The sequence below is a fragment of the Erythrolamprus reginae genome, chromosome 1 (genome assembly GCF_031021105.1).
Source record: "Erythrolamprus reginae isolate rEryReg1 chromosome 1, rEryReg1.hap1, whole genome shotgun sequence".
NCBI lineage: Eukaryota > Metazoa > Chordata > Lepidosauria > Squamata > Dipsadidae > Erythrolamprus > Erythrolamprus reginae.
In genome coordinates, this window is record NC_091950.1 from 17,333,384 (window position 1) to 17,347,391 (window position 14,008).

Sequence of the window (14,008 nt, forward strand, 5' to 3'; positions counted from 1 at the left end):
TATCCTCCATACCAGGGGGTCTTCAAACTTGACAACTTTAAGACTTGGGGACTTCAACTCCCAGAATTCTCCAGCCAGCAGAGCAGTAGGAAGAATTATGGGAGTTGAAGTCCACAAGTCTTAAAGTTGCCAAGTTGGAAGACCTCTGCTCCATACTAACCTACTCAGGCTTCATGCTCTGAGGAATCCAGAGCATGATAACTTGGTCTTTTGAGAATGAAGGATGCCAATGCAATTCTATTCTATACTATAATATTCCCTATTCTATTCCCTCCTATTCCATTCAGTTCCATTTCCTATCCTATTCCATATTTTATATTCTGTTCTGTTCTATTCTACTCTATTTTTCTATTCTATATTTTATTCTATGTTCTATTCTATATTCTAATTCTATTCTATATATTCTATATTTTGTTCTGTTCTATTTTTCTATTCTATTTTTCTACTCTATATTCTATTCTATTCTCTACTCTATATATTCTATATTCTGTTCTGTTCTATTCCACTCTATTTTTCTATTCATATAAACCTAGAAACATAGAAGACTGACGGCAGAAAAAGACCTCATGGTCCATCTAGTCTGCCCTTATACTATTTTCTGTATTTTATCTTAGGATGGATATACGTTTATCCCAGGCATGTTTAAATTCAGTTCCTGTGGATTTACCAACCACGTCTGCTGGAAGTTTGTTCCAAGCATCTACTACTGTTTCAGTCAAATAATATTTTCTCACATTGCTTTTGATCTATCCAACTAACCTCAGATTGTGTCTCCTTGTTCTTGTGTTCACTTTCCTATTAAAAACACTTCCCTCCTGGAGCTTATTTAACCCTTTAACATATTTAAATGTTTTGATCATGTCCCCCCTTTCCCTTCGGTCCTCCAGACTATACAGATTGAGTTCATGAAGTCTTTCCTGATACGTTTTATGCTTAACACGTTTTATGCTTATTCTATTTTTCTATCCTATATTCTATTATTCCGTTCTATTCTAAGAGAGTCACAAGCAGTTTCTGGTTTTCTTATTTCTTTCCCCTTTTCTCTTTTGGTGGAACTTGGGCCCATCCCTACCTCTCAGCCCAACCCACATCACAGGATTGTCATGCTGGGAATACTCAACAGGAGTACAGTTAGTCCTTGACTTGCAACCATTCATTAAATGGTGACCATTCAAAGTTACAAGGGCCCTAAAAAAGGTGACTTGACCATTTTTTCCCACTTGCAAATGTTGCAGCCACCCGGTGGTCACGTGATCAAAATTTGGACGTTGGGCAATTGGTCCATATTCGTGACAGTTGCAGTGTCCCGAGATCGTGTTGGATCACCTTTTGCAAAATTCTGGCCAGCAAAGTCAATGCGGGAAGCCCAGTCTCAATTTTGCCTCACCCAAAATTAAAAAGAAAAATCAATTTAATTTCAGTGGAGATTCTCAGTCGTCCAGGCGATGGTTGTTCCAAAGGTGGTTGTTTTTTTTCAAGAGGCAACAGGACTTTCTGGCTCTTCTTTGAAGATGTGCTGTGACCCATTCATGTCCTGCACAATTAGTGATGGACTCAGAGGACGCAGGGACAGTGGAGGTACAGGTGTCCCATGTTCCTGGCTCCCCAGACTGACAACGAAGAGGAGGTGGTGTCGGAGGCTGAGGAGCAACCAGGGCCTTCTGCACCTCCCGAGATCAGTGACTCAGGAGAAGAGGAGGAGCCTCTTCTTGATGCTAGGGTTCGGAGGGCCTCTAGGAGGCATGAATGGTTAGCACGTGAGTAGCACTGCTGGCTCTTGGGCCACGCCCTCAGATTATTTAAGGCAGAGTCATGTGTCGCTTTGGCACAGAGAAAAACTTCGTTTATACTAGACCAGTGATGGCGAACCTATGGCACCCGTGGCAGGTGGAGCCATATCTGCTGGCATGCGAGCCGTTGCCCTAGCTCAGCTCCAACATGCATGTGGGTGCCGGCCAGCTGATTTTTGGCTCACACAGGCTCTGGGAGGGCATTTTTGGCTTTCAGAGAGCCTCCAGGGAGATGGGGGAGGGCATTTTTACCTTCCCCTGGTTCCAGAGAAGCCTTTGGAGCCTGGGGAGGGTGAAACACAAGCCATTTCTGGTCTCCAGAGGGCCTGTTTTCACCCTTCCCAGCCATTGAATTATCGTTGTGGGCACTTGCACATGTGTGATAGCACGCGTGCACGCTCTTTCGGCACCCGAGAAAAAAAATGTTCGCCATCACTGTCGTAGACCTCCAGTTTCCGCTCCTGTGTTTTCAGCTTGTGTTTAAGGACCACATTCTTAGCTTTCTTGATGAGCTCCGAGCCTCCAGCCAAGATCTGCAAGTCGATGATAAGAAACCTACTGCGATTTATCTATTTCTGGGGCTCTGGCCAGCTGCTAAGACTTTATAAACAGTGCGGCGAAAACCTTTGCTATATTTCACCTTTTTAAAGAAAAGACTCAAACCGAATAAGACTTTTGTAAATAGTAAAACCTTTATTAGTTAATCCGTTGGTGTGCATCTGATTTCTGGGGGGGCTCGGCGCTGGGACAGAAGAAGATGCTTCACTTCTCATCCAAGAGGACTACTTCAGCACTGAGCTTTTCCAGAGCTGAAGAAGCTTCATGGATGAGAAGTGAAATTTCTTCAAAGAAAAACCAGAAAGTCATGTTGCCTCTTGAAAAAAGCACCTCTGGGACAATTTGATTTCAGTTTAGCAAATATACGTGAGTCTTCACGTGGAGTCAGTGAGTGACTGTACACTCATCTCTGTACAGACCAGACGATGCTTTTCATCGGTGAAAACTCAGGTGTTCTTTTCTACCTGGTTGCGTGTTTTGTGGGACTTCTGCAGGGCCACCCGCCACTGATCGTACATTTTGATGCTCAAATTTGCACAAGTCCCATGTTTGCGCATCCATCCAAAGAACTGCTTGAGCTCTCGGCGTAACGTGTTGTTATGTTCTCCGTTCTTGGGTTCGCAAACTCCAGGGGTCCGCCCTGAAAAAGAGGAAGCAAAGGATGGCAAGGGATATTCTTTGAAGGAAGAAGAGGTGAAGAAGAGAAGGGGAGAGGAAGAAGGAGAGAGAAAGAGAAGAAGAAAAAGGAGAGGATGGGAAGAAGAGCGACAAGGAATAAGAGGGAAAAATAAGAGAGAAAATGAAGCAAAGAAAAGAGGGAAGCAGAAAAGGAGGAGATGGAAGAGAGGAAGAAGAAATAGAAAGGAGAGCAGAGGAAGGAGAGGAGGAGAAGTAATAGGAAGAAGGGAAGGAAAAAAGATGGGAAGAAGAGGAAAGGAAGAAGAGATAAAAGAGAAAATGAAGCAGAGAAAGAGGGGAAGCAGAGAAGAAGAGGAGGGTGAAAAGAAACAGAGAAGAGGAGGAGAAGAGGTAGAAGAAGGTGAAGAGGAGAAGATAGAAACATAGAAGATTGATGGCAGAAAAGGACCTCATGGTCCATCTAGTCTGCCCTTATACTATTTCCTGTATTTTATCTTAGGATGGATATATGTTGATCCCAGGCATGTTTAAATTCAGTTCCTGTGGATTTACCAACCACGTCTGCTGGAAGTTTGTTCCAAGCATCTACTACTCTTTCAGTGAAATAATATTTTCTCATGTTGCTTTTGATCTTTCCCCCAATTAACCTCAGCTTGTGTCCCCTTGTTCTTGTAAGTTCACTTTCCTATTAAAAACACTTCCCTCCTGAACCTTATTTAACCCTTTAACGCAGGGGTAGGGAACGTTGGCTCTTCTATGACTTGTGGACTTCAACTCCCAGGATTCCTGAGCCAATCATTCTAGTTCAGAGAATTCTGGGAGTTGAAGTCCACAAGTCATAGAAGAGCCAACGTTCCCTACCCCTGCTTTAACGTATTTAAATGTTTCTATCATGTCCTCCCTTTTCCTTCTGTCCTCCAGAGCAGTGTTTCCCAACCTTGACAACTTGAAGGTATTTGGACTTCAACTCCCAGAATTCCCCAGCCAGCGAAGGCTCCACACCCATCTGCACTACCCAGGTAAACCTCCAGGTGGCCTCAACGACTCGCTAAAAGGATGCAAATGACCAGTATAAATCCTTCCATTCCCCACCATCCAGTCAGAGCTGAAGAAGTTTCTTGGAGGAGAAAGCGAAACGTCTTCAAAAAGAAAAAAAACCCAAGAGTTCCCTCTTGAAAAAGCACCTTTAGGTTCTATTCCAGGGGTCTCCAACCTTGGCAACTTTAAGACTTGTGGACTTCAACTCCCAGAATTCCTCAGCCAGCAAAGAATTCTGGGAGTTGAAGTTTACAAGTCTTAAAGTCAACCCCTATTCTAGGCTGCTTGGAAAATAACCCTCGCCCCCTTTGCCAAAGGTAAGGATGGAAAATTGGTCCTATTCGGCTTCCGGTTTGGTGGAGATCGCGGCGAGACGTGTCTGGCAGGGCTCTGCCAGGCGAATCTCTTCTACCCCCTCCGAAGGTCGCAATTGCGATCGGATCGGGCCCGGATGGCCCGATCCATGAACAGGGGGCTCTCCTCTGCCCGAGGACCCATCGCCAGGACTCCAGAGGCAGCGGTTCGCCCCGCAGCTTCGGAGACGGGAGAACCGCTCCTCTTTGCTTAAGAGGACCGGCCAGCGCTTTCTCCCCTCACTCAGCGGGAAGAATAAAAGCAAAGAAGCGAAAGTAAAAATATCTACATCTACATAGAAAAAGAATATAGCAGAGAAAGGACTTGAGGTAAAAATCTCCATTGTGTTTCGTTTTTAAGTCAGAAGATCGTAAAACTTTTAAGTAAAAGTTTTTTTTTCCAGGGCGAAAGTGAAAGTTTTTTCTTGTTTAAACCCATCCGCAAATAACAGCCGGACCTAATTTTTTTTCTTCTTCACTTTTACTTTTCCATTTTGAACGTGAACTTGGGAATCTACAAAATAATTTTCTGACTTTATGCTTTAACAAAATAGTTTAAATTTGACATGACTATTTAGAAAATTTTAACTGCTAAAGAAAATTTCTAGTGATGAACAGAATCTGTTCTTGATAGACTTTTAAAATTATAATCTTCTGGACTTAATTTTTGAAGCGGAGGAACACAGTCTTGCTGCCTTTTTTTCTTTCTTGCTGCCTATTTTCACAACATGAATAACTTAATAATCATGAATTAAATGGAACCTAGAAGAGATTGAAATCACTTCTTTCTTGGATTACTTATTGTTGGATTAACCTATTTGGAATACTTGCTGAGCCTTTTGGACTATTTGCTGACACCTTTTGGATTATTGCTGATACCTTTTGGATTATTTGCTTAACATCTGCCTGCTGCACGAAAATTAATTTGACTCCATCTTGGGGATCTCTTTCTTTGTTCTTTGCTCCTGTCTTGAATTTGGAAAATAAACTGACTCCATCTTGAACATAAGCAAGCTTTGGAATTGCTTTACTCCTTGAATTTTGAATTGAAATCAAATATAACTTTACCCTTTGAGATTTGGATCTTCATTACTACTTCCTAGCAAAATTACAGGATCTATAAGAAGAACTTAAGTATACAATATTGTTATTGTGTCTTTGAATAATTATCTGGTTTTTTCCCTGATTTTTCTTTGACTTTCTTCCTTACATTTTTATTACTAGAAGAAGTTTGGTTTGAACTATATGCATTGTTAATAAACCTTGTGTTCCTGCTCTATTCTAAATAGTTGAACTAAAATACCACCCTCTTTCTTTTTCTTTTTGAACAATTCTTTTTACTTCACTTTTTCCCCTTTTCTTTTTTTCTTCCCTCCTCCTAAAGTCTTCTCCTCCAAAAAACTTTTTTTTTCTTTTTTTTCTTTTGTCTTCTATATACAGTTGATATTTCTTTTCTTCTTTCATTTTCTGTCCTCCTTTTACTTGAAAAGGCTAATACTTGTTTTTTTTTCCCTGTGGCACTAAACAATAATATTTCTTTTTTCTCTTCTTTTTTTGAACTCTGTTATTAATTGAATTGCTATTGAATTGGTATAGTCATATTATAAGGGAAACAAAATATATTGAATAGATTTGGAATTTATAGTAATTTCTTTTCCTTTTCACTATATATAAAATTGAAACTAACCTTAAAATTTGAAATAGTGGATTCTAATTTGATAATGTCCCACACCTCAACTCTTGTTAAAACAACAAAGAAACAAACAACACCAACTACTCTATCTCCACAAGTGTCACCGCATTCTTCTCCTTCGCATCAAGTGCTAACCATGTCTACCAAAGACAAAGACAAAGACAAAACAATGCAGTCCAATCTTGCAACTATCCATGAGACTTTGAATGCTTTGAAGGACTTTATGGTCAAATCACAAGAAGATGCCACTCAACAAAGAGAGGCCATAAAGGAGGAGGCAACACAACAAAGAGAAGCCATAAAGGAGGAGGCAACACAACAAAGAGAAGCCATAAAAGCTGACTTGGCAGAATTTAAAGTGGAGATGGCTCAAATGAAAGCTGATATGGGCGAGATGAAAGATCAGATAAAGCAGATTCAACAAACTCTTCAAGAAAGTGATGACCGAGTTAAAAAAGTTGAAGAGCAAGCTGACAAAAATGAGAAAAGAATGGAGTATCTTGAAGGGAGAGCTGATGAAAGATACAAAAGATATGATGAATCTATCATTCAGCTGGAGATGCAACGAGCTTCGTACGGACTTCGATTTCAGAATATAAAAGAGGAAAAAGATGAAGACTTAAAAACGACTATGGCGGAAATCATTGGAGGTATACTTCAAGAGGACCCCATGGCTTTACAGAAAGAAATCGATGAAGTATACCGAATTTCGAATAGCTATATCCGTCGACACAACCTCCCAAGAGAGATACATATTAAATTTACAAGAAAGGCGTTGCGAGATGAGATACTTCATTATTCAAGAAACTCCCCGCCTCAACGACATGGAGTAGAAATAAAGATATTAAAACAAGTTCCAAGAAGTGTCAGAGAAAACAGAAGAGATTACCACTTTTTAACCAAAATCTTGATTAAAGAAAATATCACTTACCGTTGGCTTATTCCACAAGGACTTTCTCTGACATGGCGCTCTACAAGGTACAAACTGGAAAACGTAGATCAAGCTATGTTCTTTCTTGAACAGAGTGGTTTGGGCCACTCCGACCATGCAAGTAAGCAACTAGTGGTCCAATTACAACCAGCTCAACAGCAACCAGGGGAAAAATCACTAATTCAGCAAGAAGAAAACTTGGGGGCAACTGCCCAAGTAATAGAGCAGGACCAAGGCTCTAGAAGAGTTCAACCTCAGCGAGAAACCAAAAAACCTATTAAATGACAATGAATAAAGACTTGAAAATCTTTTCCGTAAATGTTAATGGACTTAACGAACCAAGAAAAAGGAAGCAAATTTTTTCCAAAATCAGAAACCAAAATGTTCAGATTGCAATACTACAAGAAGTTCATATTAAAAAAGATAACCAAAAATTACTGTTGAATCCCAAAATTGGAAAAATGTATGCTGCATTAGCAGACCAAAAAAAAAGAGGTGTAGTGATGTATGTCAAGAATTCTATAAATTCCAAACAAATATATAAGGATAAAGAGGGTAGGATATTGATTGTACAAGTAGATATTGAACCCAGACCTCTAGTGGTTGTTTCTATTTATGCCCCCAATGAAGATCAAATGACATTCTATAAAAATTTACACCAAATAATAACAAATTTAGCTATTGATAATCTATTGATAATAGGTGATTTTAATGCTATCGCGAATAGACAATTAGACCACTCAGGAGGGGGAGGTAATAAAAAAAGGGGAAAAGGCAAAAAAACAAGAAGAAACTTGCTACCCAGTACTTTTCAAAAAATGAAAGCGGAACTATTATTAAGCGATATTTGGAGGGAAAGACACCCTCTCAAAAGGCAATTTACCTTTTATTCCAATCCTCACAAAATTTGGACGAGAATTGACATGTTATGGGCACCAAAAACGGTGGCAGAACAGATAAGAGAAGTTGAGATAGACGTTAATACATGGGCCGATCATAATCCAATAGTGGTCTATATGACGATGAATAATAAACAGAACAATTGGCGGATGAACAGGTATATATTAAACGACAAGAAATATAAGGATTGGATTGAAAAGGAATTAAAAATATTTTTTGAAATTAATAAAACATCAGATACTACTCCACAGAACTTATGGGATACAGTTAAAGCGTACATAAGAGGTTTAACAATATCTTATACAGCAAAATACAATAAGGAAAAGAAATCAGAGTATTTACAATTAACAAACGAACTAAAACAATTAGAATCCTTGTCGCAGCAACATACTAAGAATAGAGATCTAAAGACAGAAATAAACGTAATTAAACATAAAATTAGAGTTATAGAACAAAACCAACTAACTGAAAAGATTAAAAGAGCAAAGCAACAATACTTTGAATATGCAAATAAACCTGGCAGATGGCTAGCGTATAAACTTAGAAAACAGAGTCAATCAAAATTAATCCAAAAATTAGAAGATAAAGATGGTAAAATAAAATTCGACACAGAAGGTAAGGCAGACATTGTGTATAATTTTTATAAGGAATTATATGCTAAAGATCATGTCATTGAAGATGAAGTTTTTAATTATTTAGAGGCTTCAAATTTACCACAAATAACAGAAGATCAACAGGCTACCATGGATGGACCAATAACAATGGAGGAACTCCTAATAACAATTAAAAAACAGAAAAGCAACAAGGCCACAGGCCCAGATGCCATACCTGCAGAATGGTATAAGATAGATAATGAAACAATAAGAAATCATATGTTAGAAACTTTTAATTCCTGTAGACTTGACGGAAAAATTCCTAAATCTTGGTCAGAATCACTGACAACCTTAATACATAAACAGGGTACAGAACCAGAAAAAATTAAAAATTATAGGCCTATATCACTATTAAATGTAGACTATAAGATTTTTATTGCCATTTATGCAGAGAGACTCAAAGGAGTTATAAATGGAATAATACACCAAGACCAAAATGGGTTTCTTCCAGGGAGACAAATTAAAAATAATATTAGAACTGTAATAAATATACTAGAGTACTATGAACAACACCCAGATAAGATGGCATCTTTAATGTTTTTGGATGCTCAAAAAGCCTTCGACAACGTTAATTGGATATTTATAAAAATGCAATTAAATAAAATGAGATTTGGCCCAAAATTTGTTAATCTAATAGATTCCATATATTCAAAACAAACAACGAATATAATATTGAATAACAGTCAATTACCAATACTTGATATAAATAAGGGAGTTCGCCAAGGATGTCCTATATCACCATTGTTATTTATTATGACCCTTGAAACCTTATTAATTAAAATAAGAGCGGACCCCAGAATAAAAGGTTTAACCGTAGGAGATGAAATCTATAAACTCCAGGCCTTTGCAGATGATCTAATGTTTATAATTGAAGAACCGACTACAACAGTTCCTACTTTATTACAAACCATTGAACAATATGGAAACGTAGCAGGTCTAAAGATAAATAAAAACAAAACACATTACTTGACTAAAAATATGAACAAAACACTAGAAACTAAATTAGAAACTATCTCTGGAATAAAGACTGTAAAAAAGGTTAAATATTTAGGAATAAATTTAACAGCGAAAACAATAACATTAAAAAATGATAATTATATGAAATTGTTAGCAGAAATTAAAAAAGACTTAGCAACTTGGAACAATTTGAAAATATCTTTCTTAGGAAGAATTGCAACAATTAAGATGAACATCTTACCCAAGGTCTTATTTCTTTTTCAGACAATACCAATAAACCCAGGGGGTATCTTTTTAAAAACTTTAACCAACTTAGTTAAAAAATTTATATGGCAAGGTAAAAAAGCAAGGATAAAAATGAATTGCTTAGAAGATATTAAAGAAAGAGGAGGATTTGGCCTTCCAAATTGGAAATTATACTATCAGGCCGCCGCACTAACATGGCTTAGAGATTGGATAATCTTAGATAATAAAAGAACACTCGAACTAGAAGGACATGATTTAATGCTTGGATGGCACGCATTTTTATGGTATGACAAGGACAAAAACCATTCATATTTTAAAAGGCATACATTAAGGAAATACTTACTAGAAGTATGGAAAGATATAAAGAAGAATCATTTCTTAAGCATCCCAGATTGGTTAGCTCCCTTAGAAGCAATAACGCATCCAAAGTCTATAAAGGACAAGAAAATGACTCATAGATACAAAGAACTATTAAACGATCAGATGAAGCTTAAATCTAGAATTGAACTACAAGAAGAAGGGATAATAATAGATTGGTGGCACTATGCCCAGATCCGATCTAGATATCAGAAGGATAAAACTCTTTACATTTTTAATAAAAGTAAGAATTCTTTAACTACCTTAATAACCACTAACTCTACAAAAATGATAGGGAAAATATATAAACTACTTATTGCTCATAAAAATATAGAGTTGACTTTAAAAGATACTATGATAAGATGGTGTAGAAATATTGGTAAGGAAATAGATATAGACACATGGGAGAAAGTGTGGATTAATAATTGGAAAATGACTAAATCAGTTTCCTTAAAAGAAAACCAAATCAAAATGTTCTATAGATGGCATCTCCCACCAAATAGGATAGCAAAAATGTTTCCCAAAACATCCCCAATATGTTGGAAATGTAAGAAGGATATAGGAACTTACTATCATCAATGGTGGACATGTAGCAAAGCAAAACTATATTGGAAGATGATTGAAAAAATATTAAAAGAAATAATAAAACAAGATATAGATAATACCCCGGAATTTTATTTATTAGGTGTCACAACCCAGATCTATAAGAAAGAAATTTTTTATTTAATCATACATATATTAACTGCGGCTAGAATAATATATGCGCAAAACTGGAAAGGGGAGGAAATCCCCAAGGAAGAAGAGGTTATAGCTAAGATATTAGATTGCGCTGAAATGGATATGATGACAAGAAGATTAAACGATCAAGAGGATACTAAATTTTACGAAACATGGAACAACGTTTACAAATGGATAGATAAGAAAAAATAAGATATATCGTTAGTGGTTGTTTTTTCTTTCTCTTTATTTTGTATTAGTTTTTACCTAGATGATAACAATAGTAATATTAGTTTAAAAGGATTTTTTGATGATTATGATATAGCTATGTATGTATAAGTATAAACAATATATTAAGATTTTTGAAGTATAATAGTTGAATTTAGTCTTACTGTTTAGATTGAAGGTTTAACACTATTTTATTATAGTAATTAGGATTATATTAAAGGTATCTTTCTTTTTTGGTAACTATGTTATACTAACCTTAATACCCACATTAAGATTTGTAAATTTCAACCCAAATTTATTAATCTTTTCTTTTTTTTTTCTTTTTTTTTATAATAGTTAACACATATGTATTCTTTTTCTATATTTGAATTTATACTTTCATAAGAAGCGGGGGAAATACACCCCCACTTTATGTTCATTGTTTGTTTGTATTTGTTTGTCTTTTTATGAAAAATAATAAAAAAATTGAAAAAAAAAAAAAAAAAAGAAAAAAAAAAAAGGAAAATTGGTCCTATTCACCATTCCGAGGGGTTGAGGCTGCCGTCGGGTTGCTCCAATCGCTCCAGATGCCAGCTTTCTTTGAACCGTAGATCCCGACAGGATTGCAGCGGACTTGGACGAAATACACTGTCCCGGGCCTTAGGCCTGCCAGCCGGCATGAGGTCTGGTTGCTAACATTGTCGACAACCTATCGAGAGAAAGGAAAATTTCGGGTTTTTGAGAGAGACCTGGTTCTGCCATCCACCGAATTGCAAGCTTTGGATGCAGTTGTATAGAAATACAGTAGTCCCTCGCTATACCGCGCTTCACCTACTGCGGCTTCACTTCATCGCGGGTTTTCAAGAAATATTAATGAGAAAAATCATTCGCGGATCTTCGCTGGTTTGCGGGTTTCTGAGGAAGTTGATCGGCAGATTTAAACAGCCCGCCGAACTCGATCGGCAGGTTTTTCAAAAAAAAATATATCTAAAATTGTAAATACTGTATTTAAATACTGTATCTAAAATAAATACTGTGTGTGAAGGGTTTATAAACACTTAAAACAATGAAAACTTACCAAACAATTACAATATAAATACTTAAATAAGTACTATCCGTCGATAAATTCCCCATCGCGGATTTCACCTATCGCGGCTGGGTCTGGAACGTAACACCAGCGATAGGTGAGGGACTACTGTACAATAATTCTCGAAGTAAGGGGGAAAATGATAAATGCTTTATAAAAAAAAAAAGATTAGAAATCTGCTAAGGATTTTTTTGTTGAAAAGGGAAAAGGCTGAAAGGATGATTTATGGATTTGGGAGTTAGAAAAGGGTTTAAAAAGGGAAGGGGAAGGGAAGCACCGAGGAAAAAAAGAAGAAATAATAATAAGATGGTTACTGGATAGAAAGGAAGGTGGAAGTCATAATATTTTCCTACATTTTTCTGTTTCATAGAAACATAGAAGTCTGACGGCAGAAAAAGACCTCGTGGTCCATCTAGTCTGCCCTTATACTATTTTCTGTATTTTATCTTAGGATGGATATATGTTTATCCCAGGCATGTTTAAATTCAGTTACTGTGGATTTACCAACCACGTCTGCTGGAAGTTTGTTCTAAGGATCTACTACTCTTTCAGTAAAATAATATTTTCTCACGTTGCTTTTGATCTTTCCCCCAACTAACTTCAGATTGTGTCCCCTTGTTCTTGTGTTCACTTTCCCATTAAAAACACTTCCCTCCTGGACCTTATTTAACCCTTTAACATATTTAAATGTTTCGATCATGTCCCCTCCTTTCTTTCTTTCCTTTGGCTTAATTTCCCCCCCCCCCCTTATTTTAAGTAAACATTTTCCGTAAGAAAATATCTTATTTTTTCTCATCTTTTGTTTAAAATTTTGATACTTTTATTATATAATTAATTAATTAAATTGTAAATTGGGAAACTTCGACCGATGCTCTCTCATGCCTATAACAGAAATACAGACACTCAGACATTTGAAAAATTGTACCAAACGTGTTGAGAGTTTAGGGCAGTAGTTGGTTCCTACCAGAATGGTCAAGGATGGCGCACCAGTAGCAAGAGTTGAGCTGTGTGCATGCGCGGGAAGCAAAATCTGGCGAGGGGAGGCACTAGGATCAATCCGCCTCTGGTTTAGGGCCGTGATTCCAAACCTGTAGCCTGCGTGTCACAGGAGGCACATGGGGCCATATCTGCTCGTACATGAGCCATTGCCTTAGCTGATTTTTGGCTAGCGTAGAGGCTCTGGGAGGGCATTTTTGGGACACCTTCACCATTCTCCTTCTTACTTACTAACTTACTTATTTATTTATTTAATAATAATAATAACAATAACAACAACAACAATAATAATCAGACTCTGTAAAGAAACAGATGAAACAATCGATCACATACTCAGCTGCTGCAAAAAGATCGCACAGACTGACTACAAGCAAAAGGAATCCTCAACCAGAGTATTGTATTGGCAGTTCTGTGTTAGCAAAAACTTCAGAAGAGAAGGATTTAGGGGTAGTGATTTCTGACAGTCTCAAAATGGGTGAACAGTGCAGTCAGGCTGTAGGGAAAGCAAGTAGGATGCTTGGCTGCATAGCTAGAGGTATAACAAGCAGGAAGAGGGAGATTGTGATCCCACTATATAGAGCGCTGGTGAGACCACATTTGGAATCCTGTGTTCAGTTCTGGAGACCTCACCTACAAAAAGATATTGACAAAATTGAACGGGTCCAAAGACAGGCTACAAGAATGGTGGAAGGTCTTAAGCATAAAACGTATCTGGAAAGACTTAATGAACTCAAACTGTATAGTCTGGAGGACAGAAGGAAAAGGGGGGACATGATCGAAACATTTAAATATGTTAAAGGGTTAAATAAGGTCCAGGAGGGAAGTGTTTTTAATAGTAAAGTTAACACAAGAACAAGGGGACACAATCTGAAGTTAGTTGGGGGAA

At 37.3% G+C, this 14,008-nt stretch overlaps 1 protein-coding gene across 2 annotated transcripts in view; it reads right to left on the bottom strand.

Moving 5' to 3' along the window:
- The window catches only part of CRLF1 (cytokine receptor like factor 1), a 92,957-nt gene that overhangs the window by 1,447 nt on the left and 77,502 nt on the right, over positions 1 to 14,008 (bottom strand). The window contains exons 6-7 of one of the 2 annotated variants that reach the window (XM_070745432.1): positions 11,580 to 11,748; positions 2,813 to 2,988 (exon numbers count right to left, since the gene is read on the bottom strand). In XM_070745432.1, the coding sequence (XP_070601533.1) occupies positions 2,813 to 2,988; positions 11,580 to 11,748 (345 nt within the window). Of the gene's footprint in view, positions 1 to 2,812; positions 2,989 to 10,105; positions 10,189 to 11,579; positions 11,749 to 14,008 lie in introns of those variants that run through there. The other variant, XM_070745442.1, reaches the window with a different exon arrangement.